A 17,888-nucleotide genomic window follows, 5' to 3' on the forward strand; every position below is an offset into this window, starting at 1 on the left:
TCTCTCTCTATCTCTATATATATCTATATCTATCATACTCTCTCTACTATATATATATGGTATATACATATTATATACTATGCTATATCTACATATATCTATGTGTCCATCTATATCTTTGTATTCTATCTATAATATAGATATAATAATATCTATCTATGTCTATATATCTCTCTATTATCTATATATATGTATATATATATATCTACTATATATATATATATATATATATATATATATATATATATATATATATATAATATATACAGTACGGTCCCCAATTATTCTAGAATTGGGTCGATCCACGGCCTCGCAGAATTGGAAATTCGCATTTTTTTTTTTGAAACATACCTTATGGCAATAATTCCATTAGGGCCAAGGCAAATAGCAACTTACCCAGTCAAACTTTTTTATACTACCCATATTCAATCATTTCAATGTACTATACCGTAATTTTTTCTAATATGAAATTGTTCTTATGCATAAATAAAACATTAAAAAGGTTTTAATAACTTGAAAGGGTTTAAAATTACACACAGATGGTGAAAACTCCCACATATGAATAATTCCACCATTGGGTGCTAGTGTACTGTACGATACAGTCATTTCTTAAAAAAAACTTTTGGATGGAATTTCCCCTACCTATCCTCTGCCAAAAAAACATTCAAACTCCTCTATCTCATCCTCCGTGAAGAGTTCTGCTGAAGGAACCATTTGAGATTTCAGGGACAGGTGGATCATGTGTGTCTTCACTCCTGTTAGGCCTAACAAACTTGGTTACGAGCCCCTGTCTTAGTTTCTTTGTCCCGCACGTTCATTATGTAATCGTTTTCATCTAAATTTATTCTACGATAAAAAAAAAAAGAGCCGATGAAAATTTAAAATTTGACTTGAAATTACAATTTCTTAAAAAGAAATTATAAAAATGCTAAATTAGACATGAAATGACAGTTTCTTGAAAAGTTTAGATCGAACGATTCTCTCTCTCTCTCAGACACATCTGCTTCTCTGTTACTCACTTTTACTAGTCATTTTCATCAACTCCTATTTCAACAATAGAAAAAAATAAATGATCAAATGCCAAAAGTTAGTCAAAATAAGTTAACCTAGAAAAAAAAATTCTTACTTCATGTTCAGAAATGACGGATTTGAAGTCGTCAACAGCTGCCAAAATGGAAGTTGCTCCTTCCTTCGTCTTTAACTTAAGGGCAAGCTTTTTAGTTTCGAGAAAATAGGTATTCCTCTTTGACTTCTAGGCAGATGCATACATGATGCGGATGATCAGATTACACTTCGCCGATCTGAATAATACGTATAGCGATGATGATGATGACACCGATCATTCATACACACTGCGGTATGATGTCACAAATGCGTGAGGCAGAGCCTTCCGTCTTAGGTAATGGCTGAGCAGGAAATCTTTCTCTCGCACTCCCCCGTGGAGGAATAATAGTTTTTTTTCACCAAGCATTCCCCCAACCCTTCTCTCAGATACCAGCCAACCCCTCCCCCCACCTAAAATACTTGAAAAAACGAGATTTGATACGTTTTGCAGGCAGTACTCGCAGACTTTAAACGGCTTCGCAGATACAGAAAATCTATTTTTGACAACTAGCGACCACATAAAATGGGAATCTTACAATTCGAACACGCATAATTTGGGACCCGACTGCTGTGTGTGTGTATAATATATATATAATATATATATATATATATTATATATATAATATATTATATATATATATGCATGCATATATATACATACACACACACTATATTAGGGTCCAAGAAGGAATACGACGGATAAACATTCGCATCTAGGAATTTCTTAAAAACTAAAAGAAAAAAATTTTAATTGAGAGAAGTTGAATTCAAATCTACGATTGATAAAGACAAATAAAACACTGGAATGAAGATATACTTATAAAAAGATTCACCACAATGACAAAATTCGCAGAATATGGATCACACAATATGAAATAGTATTTAGTAATTATGTAGTATATGCACAAAGGACTCTTCACTGGCGAAAATTAACTAACCTGGTGGCACAAAATGTGGAACAGAACAGAAAACAACGAGAGAAGGGGTGTTTATTTGATTCGGGAACAAGCAGTTTAATTTTAAGTATTTCCAGTACAAATAGTACATTCATTTGAGGGCTACTCTTGCCAATAAATGTTAAGTTTTAATTTTTTATTTCAGATTTACATATTTTGGCATGATTGCATATATTGGATGGTTTTAGAATGGACATCCCTGTGAATTTGATGTCATAGTGTATCTCTTGTAAGTTTTTTAGTTTTCTTACTCGTCTTTATTAGTTGCGCTCTTAATCGTGGTCGCTGTGTGGTAGCTGACCCTCTACGGGAGTTAGTTCGTGCTTTGAACAAATATCTAATGGTTCCGACATAAGTCCCCTGAAGTACATCCATGGCACATATATTTAAAATCCTATTATATGTCTTGTAAGGAGGTTAAGGCGGTCCTTAGGTTCCCGGACCTTGGTGTAACTCCTTTCAAACCTCACGTACTCCTTTCAAAAACTCCGGTCCTTAGGCTCACGGACCTTGTAGTACTCCTTTCTAAACTCCGGTCCTTAGGCTCCCGGACCTTGTATGTACTCCTTTCTAAACTCCGGTCCTTAGGCTCCCGGACCTTGGTGTACTCCTTTCTAAACTCCAGTCCTTAGGCTCCCAGACCTTGTAGTACTCCTTTCTAAACTCTGGTCCTTAGGCTCCCAGACCTTGTAGTACTCCTTTCTAAACTCCGGTCCTTAGGCTCCCAGACCTTGTGGTTAACTCCCTTTCAAAACTCCGGTCCTTAGGCTCCCGGACCTTGGTGCTCCTTTCAAAACTCCGGTCCTTAGGCTCCTGGACCTTGGTGTACTCCTTTCTAAACTCCGGTCCTTAGGCTCCCGGACCTTGGTGTACTCCTTTCTAAACTCCGGTCCTTAGGCTCCCGGACCTTGGTGTACTCCTTTCTAAACTCCGGTCCTTAGGCTCCCGGACCTTGGTGTATTCCTTTCTAAACTTCGGTCCTTAGGCTCCGGACCTTGGTGTATTCCTTTCAAAACTCCGGTCCTTAGGCTCCCGGACCTTGGTGTACTCCTTTCTAAACTCCGGTCCTTAGGCTCCCGGACCTTGGTGTACTCCTTTCTAAACTCTGGTCCTTAGGCTCCCAGACCTTGGTGTACTCCTTTCTAAACTCCGGTCCTTAGGCTCCCGGACCTTGGTGTACTCCTTTCTAAACTCCAGTCCTTAGGCTCCCGGACCTGGTGTACTCCTTTCTAAACTCCGGTCCTTAGGCTCCCGGAACCTTGGTGTATTCCCTTCCTTCTAAACTTCGGTCCTTAGGCTCCGGACCTTGGTGTATTCCTTTCAAAACTCCGGTCCTTAGGCTCCCGGACCTTGGTGTACTCCTTTCAAAACTCCGGTCCTTAGGCTCCCGGACCTTGGTGTACTCCTTTCTAAACTCCGGTCCTTAGGCTCCCGGACCTTGGTGTACTCCTTTCTAAACTCCGGTCCTTAGGCTCCCGGACCTTGGTGTACTCCTTTCTAAACTCCGGTCCTTAGGCTCCCGGACCTTGGTGTATTCCTTTCAAAACTCCGGTCCTTAGGCTCCCGGACCTTGGTGTACTCCTTTCTAAACTCCGGTCCTTAGGCTCCCGGACCTTGGTGTATTCCTTTCTAAAGTGATTTTCCTGGTTGAACCCTCTATGAAATATACCTTTGGCTTTTGACCTCATTCGATATATGACCAGAACTCTTGGGATCTATAGTGTTGGTGGCCTTTACCTCTCCTGATCTCTACTTCTGTTAATGATCAGCATGAAGCCGAGTTGCTGGTTTTTCATCATTCTTTACCTTTGACATCTTAGTAAGAGGACTGGACCACTTTCACCAAATTGTTGACAAGTGATATGTTATGCTACTTTTGAGTATTGCTAATTAATTGTATTACTTCTAATTTTGTTAAAATTCAATTATATAACCTAGCAATTCCATCTCAATTGTGCAGTATTCTTCTAGTTTCCTACTTACATAAGTAATTAGAAATATGCCACTGGCAAACTTTACAGGAGTATGCTTCCCAGTCTTCTATTCAGTGCATTCATCAAATGTCTTTTATTGAGGTTCCTTCCACTCAATTTTGTTCAGTCGTCCATTCTTCACTAAATCTGTCAAAGGTGATCAAAATGCTTGTAGTTTCCCTTGAACCTCCTACAGTGGCCTCTCATCGAACCTAAGATTGATCTCACTTATTGTGATCTTTAGTGATGATGCATCCTGAATTTTCATCTGTTGGTTTCATCCATGAAACATACTCTTATCACAGATGAGCTTTTATCCAAGGAAATCCAATTTGTTATATACATTATAACACTTAGAAGGTTAGATATTCATTCCTGCTTCCCCTACTCCATGGAATAGGTCCTTGAGTGCATAAATGTATTCTTCCCATGATGACATATGGGTAATTATAGATCCAACTAGTACAACTAGCATCTTCCTCATATTGGCAGATCCTGATGGAGGAAGCATCAGAGGAGAAAACGGCTTTCTTATTACTGAATGGATGTTGCCTTCGCAAGAATATGCCTTTTGGATGAATGAACTCAGCAGCTACTTATGCTGGAAATCACTGCCGAGTTCATCAGTCCAAATGGCATATTCTTGAACTTGCTACATTCATTCAGTAATGAGAAAGTTGTTTTCTTCTCTGATGCTTCCTGCATCAGAAACTGCCAGTATACCCGGTTCAGAGTCCACCTTGTTGAGTAATCTGTTATTATGAAGTTTCGCCATAGTGGACTTGGGATCTCCCATCAGTTCATCATCAAACTTGGTTATGGGATTTAGGTGATGGTCATCCACATGGAATCTGTTCACCTCAACCTATTTCCTCACCATTGATACCAGTTTCTTCTGCTGTTTGCTTAGGTAGGTGCTAATGATCTGCTTCATTCACGTTTCTCTTATAGTACTTAAAAGGTCTCTGGTCCTCTGGTTGTAGTGATGCTTTGAGAATCTCTGTACCATTTACAAACTCTCCCTAGCTGGTCATCTCTTTCGGGTAATTTCTAGCTCCAGCATGTACTGGCGAGTGTTGCTTACCTCATCCTTGCAGTCTCTATAAGTCCTTGGGAATCTGCCTTGTTCTTCTCGCTGTCCTTCCATACAGTGCAAATAACACCGGTAGATCCCACTCCCAACACATCTTCAACACGGATTTTAGCATACCACAGATCCTTGTGGGATTTTTTTTTATATACTTCAATATTTTTAGAAGTAAATGGGTACTTCGGTATTTGCCTTGGTGAATCCTACCCTGCTTAAAACTTCAAGTTATGTTTCTCGTATACAATGCCACTGCCTTAGGGTATCTTGTAGTAAAGTTTGCCACCGTCAGGATGTGCCTGTTGCCGCTCTCCAACATTGGTGGTCTAGGTTTGATCATGTCTAATGCTACTCTCTTGAAGGCTTCCTTTATTAACAGCGTCTTCCTTAGTGGTCCAGTATTTTAGTAGTTAATGAAATCTTTTAGCTCCCACAAATAGAAATCCAACTACAATAAGTATTGAAAACATAACTGGGCTTAGAGATAAACTTTGAAAAAATTAAACCAACACTGAAAATTATATTAAAAACCACTGGAAACTGGAATTAACATGAAAAAGCATTGACAAATTCCTGTGTAATAATAGTAAGCTAATATTTAAGTGTTATTATAGAAATTGAAAATGAAAAACAATTCTGAATGTTGTTCCCTTGCTTTTATATTCAGGTTAACATCCAGAATCAACTGCAATGTAGAGTTGCAATTTGTTTTTACTCTTGTTTCTGCTGGACACAATAGCTAGAAAATAATACAATTTTTTGCCATTCTTTGCCAAAGTAGATGACGAACACAGTTCATAGATCTTGCTACCTTAGTCTAGCCTTTCTTTTTCAGAAGCAGAATGAACAAACTGCAGAAATGATTCGTGCAAGTGGGGGAGAGGCCTACCCATATACTTGTGACATTTCAAATCAAGAAGAAGTTGCAAAAACAGCTAGCAAGGTGAATTGGATGTTTATTGAGTGTGGAGGCTGTGTATACCATTTAGCACCATAGATTTGAGAAAGTAGTGTGGACTAATCATGTATTCTTAGAAAATATTTGTAGCATTTATAATTGTACAGCAATTTTTTTACCATATCTTAAATTTATTACTTATGACAACTTTAGTAGTGTTTTCACGTTTCTGAAATGGTACATCATCTCTGTGCAGAACCAAAATTTTCGGTAGACATGAAATACCTTCTTACTAAAGGAAAGAAAGTGGCATATTTATTAAGTGTCTGTTTAAAGTTTTTAGAAAGGCTTGAGTTTAAAAGGAAAACTTACAAGTAGCATACATGGAGTTTATTATGGAACTTTTACTTATCACAAAACAAACATCAACAGTGGTGCAAGCTTTCAGAAATTTCAACACACTTGAACTCTCTGTGGCTACATTGTTTTTGAGTGTCATGATCACTTTTATTTATTACAGGTACGAAGAGATGTTGGAAATCCAGAGTACTTGTTCAACAACGCTGGCACTTACGAGCACAAGCCATTCCTGTCCCACACTCCTGGCGAAATCCGGAGACTTGTCAATGTTAACCTTCTTGGAAACTTATGGGTAAGTTTTCATTCCGTCTATCAAAATTTATGCTCCTAGAGAGAAATGACATAGAACACAATCCTTTAGCCTTATTAATTAATAAAATGTTGCCAAAGGAGCAGAATCTGATGGTAGTTAAGGAGTGCCAGATTTGCTGAAATGTCATCTCAAGTTCCTGATGTGAGCGATTGGTGTATGGAAATGGGAGTACCTTGATGCCTACCCTTATCCCTGATGTAATAAATAGTTATTTCATAAAGGTGCATTGAAATTTCAATATTTTTAATCCAGAGCAACATCTATACCATTACAGTATGTATGAGGCAAACTTGTCATTTTGGACTCGTTTTTGTTTCACCATTCTTACTTTACAGGTTACGAGTGAGTTTTTAGGTTACATGACAAAAAATAACAAAGGCCACATTGTCTGTATTTCATCGGTACTAGGTTACATAGGAAGGAATAATGTTGTCCCCTTACCTACTGCGGCAGCCCAAGTTTGGGGTTTAAAGGTTGAAGATTTTTTCTTTTTTCTTTTTCTTTTACCGAAAAGATTGATTATATCCAATAGAAAAAGAGACGCTGTTTGAGACACATCATTTGTCTTTCAGTATCTCACTCACTGATGAGTAAATTGTGTTCGACCTGTTAAAATAAAAATCATTATACGTATATCAACAACATTTAAGCCTCTTGAGAAATTCAGTGAAACTAATTTCTTTTTATCTGGTTAGGTTTTCTTCCTGGTTAAATGAGGCCTTTTAAGCTGTAATTAACATCATTGTCATTTCCCAAAATTGTAAACAAAGTTGAAGAATCTGTAGAAAAATGGGTAATAACAGATTGTTTCCTGTCGATATTAGAATTTGAGCAATGTATTTTAAAATTCCCTAACTCATACTGAATGTGACATGACTTGATTTGAGAATGTTACATTCTGTTATTTAAAGAAAACCACTGTTGAATGGATGATACGTAATTTGGGAAAGTAAGAAAATAGATACGTATTAGTAATAAAGAAAATATTGAATGACCTGATGAGTCACCTGAAGTGAGGCTCATTAGATAAGAGACTCGTTTGCACTAGAATCTAAATTTAGATTAGCATAGCCTAAAATGTAATGATTTTGTCGGTATGTGATATTAAAAGAGCTCTTGTTGAACGCTCACGTTGGTTGAATCAGGGTGGAAAGATGAAGAAAGATATGAAAGGAGGTACAGTAAAAGGAACAAAAGTAGCTGCAGCTACGGGCAATTGGATGATAACACTGGACATACAAGACGCATGCTTTCATATCCCCATCCATCCAGACTTCAGGAAGTATCTCAGGTTCATCTTCCAGAGTAAAATCTTCTGGGTTTGGTTTCTGTTTTGGCCTCTCCACGGCACCTCAAGTACTTACTCGAGTCCTCTCCCCTCTCGCCAAATGGCTTCACCTGATTGGCATCAACATCAGCCCTTACTTGGACGACTGGCTTCTTTGATCCCCTTCGGAGGAAAAGTGTATGAATGAAGCACGGATTACTCCTTGCCTTACTCAGGAATTAGGAATTCTTTTAAATCTTCAAAAGTCAGTTTTCACCAGATGAGATATCTTATCTTCTGAGACGTCTTTGATCCAAATAGCAGACTTCCTCCTCAATCTGACAACCTCTGTCTAGAGGTCTGTCCTCTCCTAACATTAAAGGATACGGAGCAATGCTTACCTCAGATTTGAAGCACAGAGGTTGGACCTGTCATCAAAACAGGATCTTAATGACTTCGTCAAGTCATTCGATACTTCTTAGCAGAAGAAAGCCGACCTGGTTTCTTGGAACCTAGATGTTGTGCTAAGTGGCTCACAGGCCCTTCTTTCAAAACCCCTTGGTTTTGCTTCCCTCAAGAAGCCCTCAGAAGACTCTTCCTTGTACCTTTTGTGACTGCCAAGATATAAGTGAACTGTAGACTATTGACAAAAGGGTAGGCTTTTCCCAAGGAGACAGTGTGTGCTCTTTCACCCTAGGTTTCCTAGCCAAGAATGAGTAACCATCCAAGCTCTGACCTTGCTCTTTTCATATTCAAGAGTTTAATGGAAATCCTGGGACTGGAAGAAGAGGAAAGGGTTCTCTGACCAGTCGGAGCCTTAAGATATTACGTATGTTTTTATGTATGTCTTACCAGTGATCAGGCCTATCCTCAGCTCAACTGCCACGCCACTACAGGTGAAGATGAGCACCAACCAGAGGTAGTATTCACCTGCAGTAGGTCTCTTACCAGTCAAGGAAACAACAAGCATTGATTCAATGCTAGCCACCCTTTCTGTTTCAAAGTCATTATCACACATATTGTTTTGGAGTCTATCTATCCCACCCCCAATATTGTTTTGGAGTCTGTCTATCCCACCCCCAATATTGTTTTGGAGTCTATCTATCCCACCCCCAATCAATGTGGGATTCAGCTAAGTAATTACTTTGTAAGTTGCCTGTATGAAAATGATATTTTTATAATGAAATTAAGTTTCATAAATACATACCTAGTAATTAGTAATTATATAGTCAAAGCCCTCCCTCCTCCACTCTCATGGACATGTCAAAAACAGAATGAGACCTGCCAGCTTAAGTTGTTGCCACGTACCCTGTGCAATGGGCATGGCTAATCACCTACACTTTGCAATGGAAGCGCTAACAGAATTTTTGAAATTTTGGATTGCTGTGCGAGTGAAAACTATAGCTAAGTAATTACTTGGTAAGTACAGTAGTACCTCAAGATACGAAATTAATCCGTTCCGAGGCGCCCTTCGTATCATGAGGTTTTCGTATCTTGGACCACATTTTACATGTAAAATGGCTAATCCATTCCAAGCCCTCCAAAAACACCCCAGTAAATTTCATAATACTGTGAAGCTAAATCGACCTATAAACAATGAAATACTACAACAAATTGGACCATTCAATACCTAACTTAATAACGTAATGCAAATTAACTTGTAAATAAAGTGTATTACTGTACATGGTATACAAGAAATACTGTACGTAAAATGTGGAAGCTTACCTTTTGAGTGAGGCTATCTCTGAAAGTGGCGGCAGAGGAGGAGGAGGACAAACGGCAGATACGTACGTACATACGTACACTTAACTTTACGAAACACATAAAAAAATGTAAGGAAAACTAAACTAAAACTTACGAAACACATTAACAAAACTGTAACACTTAACTTTACAAAAAACTAAAATAAAAAAAATAAAAAATTTTTCTTTTTTTGATTTTTAACTTTTTTTTTTTTTTTTTACTTTTTTTTACTTTACGAAGGTTTTTTTTTTTTTTTTTTTTTTTTTTTTTTTACAGAATTTCAACTTCATCACCACTTTCAAATTTCTGTTTTTTATCACTTGGTTCTTCCTTTTTGCTTGCTCCTGCTAATGCTAAAGGCCTCTTTAAAAAATAACGATCCAAGGAAGATTGCTTCTGCCTACTTTTCACAATGTTCCTGAAACGACTCAGGCAAACGTCATCGAACTGAGCAAGCATACGACCTGTGTGAGCCTTTTCGGGGTGTGTTTTTTTCTATAAACGATTGCACTTTATGAAAAGTGGCTAGAACATCCTTAATTTCTGCCGTTGTCATAGGGTCCTCCTCCTCTTCCTCGCTGCTGCTAGAGAACTCCTCTTGAACGACGTTATGTTGCATGGCCTCCAACTCCTTCAGGTCATCCGTCGTAAGCTCCTCTTGGTGCTCCTCGAGAAGGTCGTTGATGTCGTCCTCATCGACGACCAGCCCCATGGACTTGCCAAGTGCAACGATCTCGTCAAAATCTGGTTGGGAAATTTTCGGAATCGTCAACTGTTTCTGAATCTGCAGCACCAGCTTCGCCCACGTCGAATCCCTCGAAGTCTCGGGCGGATACGGCATCAGGCCAGAGTTTCCTCCACGAGGAATTCAAGGTTTGCCTCGAAACCTCCTGCCAAGCTTGGTCGATGAGTCGGATGCAAATGACGATGCCGAAATGCTCCTTCCAAAATTCACGCAAGGTGAGGTTTGTGGCATCGGTGATGTCGAAACATCTCTTGAAAAGACGTTTCGTGTACAGCTTCTTAAAGTTCGATATCACTTGCTGGTCCATGGGCTGGAGAAGAGGGGTGGTGTTGGGCGGTAGAAAAAGATTCTTGACGAAGGAATACTCCGCTAGGATATCTTCCTCGAGGCCAGGAGGGTGGGGAGGGGCATTGTCCAACACCAGCAGACATTTCAGGGGAGGTGCTTCTCTTCCAAAAATTTCTTCACTGTCGGGCCGAAACACAGATTTACCCACTCCATGAACAAAAGCCTCGTTACCCAGGCTTTTGCATTAGCCCTCCACATCACTGGAGGCTTCTCCTTAAGCACTTTGTGGGCCTTGAAGGCTCGAGGAGTCTCGGAATGATACACCAGTAGGGGCTTCACCTTGCAATCCCCACTGGCGTTTGAACAAAGTGCAAGCATAAGCCTGTCTTTCATAGGCTTATGCTCGGGTAGCTTCTTCTCTTCCTCTGTGATGTACGTCCAATGAGGCATTTTTTTCCAAAAAAGGCCAGTCTCATCACAGTTGAAGACTTGCTGAGAACTGTGGCCTTCCTTGGTCATCATCTCATCGAACGTCTTTTTAAATGCTTCGGCTGCTTTCGTGTCCGAGCTGGCAGCCTCCATGCCGCACCACCGAATGGATGCCAGTCCATTTACGAAATTTCTCGAACCAGCCATGTGAAGCCTTGAACTGTGGGGTTTGCATTGATGTCCCTTCCCCTCCGTCGTCTTCCGCCTGCACAATCAAATTGCCGAAAATAGCGCTGGCCTTGTGGGAGATTGCCGTCTCCGTTATAGTATCGCCAGCGATTTCTTTGTCTTTTATCCAGACAAGAAGCAGCCGTTCCATCTCGTCGTGCACGTGGGTCCTCTTGCTGGACAAAATAGTGATGCCCTTGGAAGGTGTAGCTGCTTTGATGACATCCTTCTGTTTAAGGATGGTGCCTATTGTCGACGGATTTCGGCCGTATTCCTTGGCGATCACACTCAATCGCATACCAGCTTCGTACTTCTTGATAATCTCCATCTTTGTCTCCAAAGAGAGCATTCGCTTCTTTCCGTGAATTTCAACTTTCTTGGGACCCATGACTACGTTATCTTGTACGTAATTTACGTATAAGTAGAATAAAGTTTTTGCACAACACGATAAAGTACGTATACTGCAACGAAATCACTAACGAATTTACGTTACTAAACAAAATCGTTAGACCGAACGAATATCGCGTGCGTACGATAACGATGCTGGTACCGAGTGGCCGAGGCACACCACCACGTACATAGATGCATGATGGGAGGGATGCTGGCCAATAGGAGAGAAGGATCTCATGGCCGCGACTAGCATCAGGAACCAATGGGAGAGCAGGAGGATGGTGGCGAGTCTATTAAGTTGGCGGCGCGCGAGTTTCAAAATTGTTATCGGTGGTTCGGGCGAATCTCGTACTTTACAGAAACCTTTCATATCTTGAAAACTTTTCGTATGTAGAGCCGTTAAATTTTCTGTATTGGCTTTCGTATCTCGAGTTTTTCGTAAGTTGAGCCTTTCGTATCTCGAGGTACCACTGTACATTTATGAAACTTATCAATTTTATTCTAATTAGGCCACCACTTAGTCCCTGAATTGAAAAAGTCAAAACATGAGAAATGTCGTTTTCATATCAATACATGTAATGAGTAGATTTTGAAGGAGAATGGTTAAGTTTTGAGTTTGTGAGGACTTGTAAAAGGTTTTCTTAATGATAAATACCTTCCTTAATTCTCCAAGATTGTTCCACAAGACTCATAAGCAGTCAGGAAGATTTTTCTGTCCAGGTAGTTAAATAAACCATGCCTCTTACAGCAGCTTCAGAATCTGGTACATTATCTAACGTTTAGGTCTGAATGATAGTGGAGAATTTCTGGAACTGCACAAAATATGTTTTTGCATTATTCAAATAGAGTTTAGAACTTTTATCATCAATTTGACTGATTTCTAGTTCTTGGAAATACTGACAACCTTGTCAGTGTAGTTTGGTTTTGGACAGGTAAATGTTCAGGTGAGCTGTGCTAATATTCTGAGAAGAAATTATAGCTAATATTTATTATTGAATACTATGTAATTTGTCTGTTGTTACTAATTCTTCATTTTTTTTACTGTGTGAGTCATCACTTTCTTATAGGATATGCCCAATACAGTTTCAGACACAAAAAGACAGTTATTAACAGGAATATGATTATTTTTACCAACAGTAAAAGACTCATTGCCATAATTTAATCCCTGTCTGAAGTGAATGATATGAGACAGCATAATTTAATAAGCAGGAGATTAAGTGAAAAATATGAAATGTGAGGAATATTGTCCTTGTGATACTGGTGCGTCGGTTATGCACTCATTTTATATTTGTCTCTCCTTTTTGCAGGCATGACAGAAGCACTGGCTGAAGAACTCAGGGCAGAGCGAAGATCCCAAGTCACTGTTACTGCTGTGCATCCTTTCCTGATCTCTAATGTTGATGATGTAAAACCAAACCTGAAGTAATTATCCTGACTATTATTCTTTTGGAATCGAAACTTTCTTTGAGATACAATTTCTTTTTGAAAGTCAACATTATATATTTTCTTTGAAGTGGAGACCCCAGTAAAGAATAATAAAATTTGACAAAAGAATGCAACAAAATTTTCAGGAAATTCATTTTTATGTTAAAATTCCATCCATTCCTAACTTTCCCTGCAATAATTAATGTTCATGTTCATCCACCCAGATTTCCATGGCTGTTTGAGATCTTAGAACCAGCCGATGCTGCCAAAAGAATCATCACAGGAGTAAGGAGGAATCAAGAGGAAATCTTCTTACCAGAGAAACTGAAGCCCATCATGATCTTTTCCAAGTCAGTCATTCGTCTTTTTTTTTTTTTTTTTATTATGCTCTGATTTTTACAGATGCAGACTGTTACTATAAATGTACCAAGGGACATGAGATTTCATGATTAGTACAACCTCTTTGCTGCAATAAAATCTCATACTGGCATCTATTGGTTGGCAGTGGTGGCGGCATTCACATGAACACAGAAAATAGTGTGGGTTGATATAATAGAAAAATGAGAGATACCTCCAAGTAGCACACATAATCAAGATCACATGTAGGCCTTTAGTCAATGCAATGAGACTTAACTAGAAGACTGTGGAAACTTTCCAGTAGGGAGAAATTCATAATTTAATAACACACAAACAAGATTTTCAAAATATGGTACCATCATGTCACAAATTAATTTTGATACACTAGACACTGCTTACAGGTAGTCTTGATATTTCCATACCTGTCACATTGTCTGGAACTGTTTAGTAAATAAGTTTTCATTTTGCAATTAATAACCATTTAATCTTTAGGCCTATATATTCAGCTTTTATTTACACTATCATAAAGTAGAAGTATTTCAATATATATACAATGTATATACACTATATAATAATGGTAATATTTTCCAATGGCTTCCGTCCTTAAGAAGCGATAGCACAAATGAACTGCTTCATATGCACTTCAAGAAAGACTGTATTTTTGTAAGGGGCAAATTCATACTTTTTAAATTATCAGATTCATATCAGAGGTAACCTCCAAAATTCTCAGGCCATCAGTAGTATTTGATATAACAGGATATGTCGAGATAAGCCAGAGAGAGTAGTGTGCTCTTCAAGAGTGAAGTTTGTGTCAAGTGAGCGTTGTTGGACTGATGGTGCCAGATAAAAATTAAACAATTGCATTGTAAAAATTATAGTGCTTGGAATGCGAGATCATGCGTGATCATAAGGCATTCACTGACATAAAATCTGGGTATGTCTAAATTTATGCTATATAAATGATAACCTGGACAGTGCCATATAAAATAAGTGAGCATACCACACAACATATGTGTAAAAATTTGCAAGTTGACAACATGGCCACCCTTCCACATGGGTTAACATTTCTTCTTTGGTACACAGCTGAAAGCTAATTGATTATCGAAAAACTGGAAAATACAACGGAAGGATATAGGAATGAAATTATGAGAATCTTGGTGTTATTAGATGCTGACGATGGATTAATGCTAGTACACCCCCTTAAAGAAGTATCAAAAGCCATAAGAATTCTTATGGAAACAGCAAGTTGAATGTGGCCTAAATATAAATAAAGGCTAGATCAATTACGTATATTAATATTCAGCTAGTGACGCTGTTGAAAATATGCCGCACATAGAAGGAATAAAAAGTTCAGCAGAAAAAGATACGTAGGTGTGACACTCAACAACCTGAAAGAAATAGTGCAAAGCGGATGGTATACATTGACTAATGCAATAGTAAAAGCTATAACCAGGTGAAGATAGGTAAGTTGTATTGGAAAGGATTAGATATGCCATCCTTCATGTATGCCATGGAAGTCATGAAACTACAAGAAAGATATACTTGAACTTCAAATAATAGTCAACCAAGTGTACAGGACGATGCTGAAGACATCAAGGGACACAGCAAGTTGAGCTTTAAGACCTGAAATAGGGACCTCTTCCTACCACTCAAGAGATATGAAGAATAAACCGTTTTATCTGAAGCATACACTGGAGAATGGTGGAAATTGGTTCCTATGTGAAATAAACATAGACCAATATGAAAATAAGAAAACACCTTGGATTCTGCAAATGAGAGTATCTGAAAGTGTTATGTAAACATAAATTGAAGTAAAATTGAATCAATTAAAGGTAAGCAGTTAAAAAAATTGATAGACAAAGAAATTAGGCCAAGAGAAATAAATGACAAAAGACAACTGTAAAAATCTACAACAAAATTTATGGAAGACAGAAGAAACCGTACGATAACAGTTTTTCTAAGTTGATCACAGGCTCAATTAAGCGCACAACAATTAAACAATAGGAATGGGTTAAAAGAGGAAGACACAAAATGTTTGTGTTGTGAAAATGACTGAAAATTTGAGAAAATTTCTTGAGTTACTGCCCAGCATATAGTGACTTTAGAAATATAGATTCATGCAGCAGCCATATCAAGAAAATTAAGGGGGATTGATTGCTAACATCCTCCGATTTGCAGATCTATCGAAATAAGAAACTGAGAATAGGAAGGAATCTATGAAAAAACTGTGGTATTGGAGATAATAAACCACACAGTTACACTATGACTTCATTGTTAGGAGAGGGTGGAAAAAAAGATGCAAGAAAAGTTAAAATTAAAGGAGGTACAGTAAAGAACAAAAGAGGTTGGAGCTATGGTGCACTGGTGGCACTACTTCCCTACAGGGCCCACATCTTGGTGGGTGGTCATGAAGAACTCTGACAATAACGTTAACATTACAACACCACCTGTTGGAAATAGGTGATTACAGATCCTAGTGGGTCAGCTAAGCATTGTTTTGTTTATTTGAGTGCCGATCGCACCTAATGACACAAAGAAATAAGCTAACTTTAACAGTAGGTAAGTATCCAAATAATTAAATCATAAATTTTTTTAATTTTTTTTTTTTTATTTTGTTTTAATTAAGCCAAATGTTTGCAGATACATATCTAGGTGTCGGAGTGAATTATGTGATACAGATTTGTGAATGTGCACTTCATTCCCTTTAGTACTGTTCTGTTAGTTTTCGAGAATAAGTGAATTAGATGCTTATTTTTTAGAATGTTTGTTGAGCGAGATCTTTGTGAAATTGTTCTTTTTAGTTATCTTTAAAATATTGCACAAAGATTGCCTTGTTTCCTTTAAAACAGAGGTCGAATACATTATCGAGTTTATTTTGAAACTACAGTTTTCTCAAGTTCAATGTCGCTGAGAGGTGTGAATTATCAGTGAACATGGATCCAAATGAGATTTGAGGGGTACTAGCAATATGATTTCGCAAGTCCACCTATAGTGTTTCACTTGAGCCTTTTTACATAAATATTTATAAATAAAGTAATAAATTGTCAATAACATGAGCAAAACCAAAATAAGATAATTTTGACACTTCTTAGTCTAGGATTCTGATTATTAACTCTGAGAAAATAAAGTGGAGATGCTTAATTAAAAACAATAACGATTGCAATGAAGGGATAACAAACATTTTGAAACCTTTTGTGACACTTAATGCTTTAAGAATTTGAGAGGGAGGGAGAGTGAGGTAAGAAGTCAAGCAGAAATGAAAAGTTTCAGTGCAGGGAACTGGAAGACTTTAGTAATAATCTGATACCAAAATGAACCAGTTTGGTAATGGCGTGTTCTTTTTTATGTTTACATAAAATATTTGATATCTGCAGCAGTTTGCCACCCTGATCTTGCTAAGACAACACGAAGTTGTAATCTTACCTGTAAAATCTTGATATACATATGTGGGTGTTGCTGCTTCTTTCCCCATGCTTTGCTTGCAGAGTTGACGATATACTAGAGATCTTTTCTTCTACCTGTTATATGATAGATCCCACACTGGCTCTCGGCTAGCTCACAGGATCTTGATATTCTAAGATAAGGTCTCTCAAAAGATTTCTTTATTCAAGACAGAAGTAACTATGATTTAGGTCATTATTGAATATATTGTTTGCCTAGTCCCATGTCTTAGTTTGTCACAAAGTTAATATGATCCACTTGGCAGAATACATTATTTATAATCTGTTGAGAGAATTGTTTTGGATATTACCTTTAACATACAGGCAGTCCCCGGCTTATGACGGGTTCCATTCTAGAGATGTGTCGTAAGCCGAAAATTGTCGTAAACTGGAAAATCATCAAAAATCCTAAGAAAACCTTACTTTTAATGCTTTGGGTGTATTAAAAACTATGCTAACTGCATTTTTCTTGCATTTTTCATAAAAAAAATTCAAATATTGATTATTTTGCATTTTTGGTGTCATATTTGTAAAAAGGAGGAATGTGCAGACTTAATCATTTTTAACTTCCCATGGAGACAGAGTCCGAGCGACAGCTTAAGAAAGCTGATAACTCTTTTCTGAGATGGTGTGACATTAAGATGCTTACGAAGCAGGTCAATGGTCGTCCTGTAAGTATGTGAGTTAGAGAGAAGGTGACTTTGAAACCAGTTGAAAGCAGTTTCTGGGTGTGGACGAAGGGTGTGAGTTTGTCTGTACGTGTGCGCCTCTTTCGTTCATAATGACATGTAACTAGGCAGAACGGGGGAGACGGCTGCCTTGGGGAGAAAGAGCCTGTGTTTTTTTTTAGGCCTGGGATGGGGTCTTTTGAATCATTTTGCAAGT

The 17,888-nt window shown here is 38.1% G+C and overlaps 1 protein-coding gene across 1 annotated transcript in view; it reads left to right on the forward strand.

Moving 5' to 3' along the window:
- Positions 1-17,888, forward strand: part of LOC135217037 (epidermal retinol dehydrogenase 2-like) — a 46,294-nt gene that overhangs the window by 7,983 nt on the left and 20,423 nt on the right. The window contains exons 4-8 of the mRNA XM_064252633.1: positions 5,956-6,063; positions 6,539-6,670; positions 7,027-7,156; positions 13,089-13,203; positions 13,431-13,556. Coding sequence (XP_064108703.1) covers positions 5,956-6,063; positions 6,539-6,670; positions 7,027-7,156; positions 13,089-13,203; positions 13,431-13,556 — 611 coding nt within the window. The remainder of the gene's footprint in view (positions 1-5,955; positions 6,064-6,538; positions 6,671-7,026; positions 7,157-13,088; positions 13,204-13,430; positions 13,557-17,888) is intronic.

This window comes from Macrobrachium nipponense, chromosome 7 (genome assembly GCF_015104395.2).
Source record: "Macrobrachium nipponense isolate FS-2020 chromosome 7, ASM1510439v2, whole genome shotgun sequence".
Lineage (NCBI taxonomy): Eukaryota > Metazoa > Arthropoda > Malacostraca > Decapoda > Palaemonidae > Macrobrachium > Macrobrachium nipponense.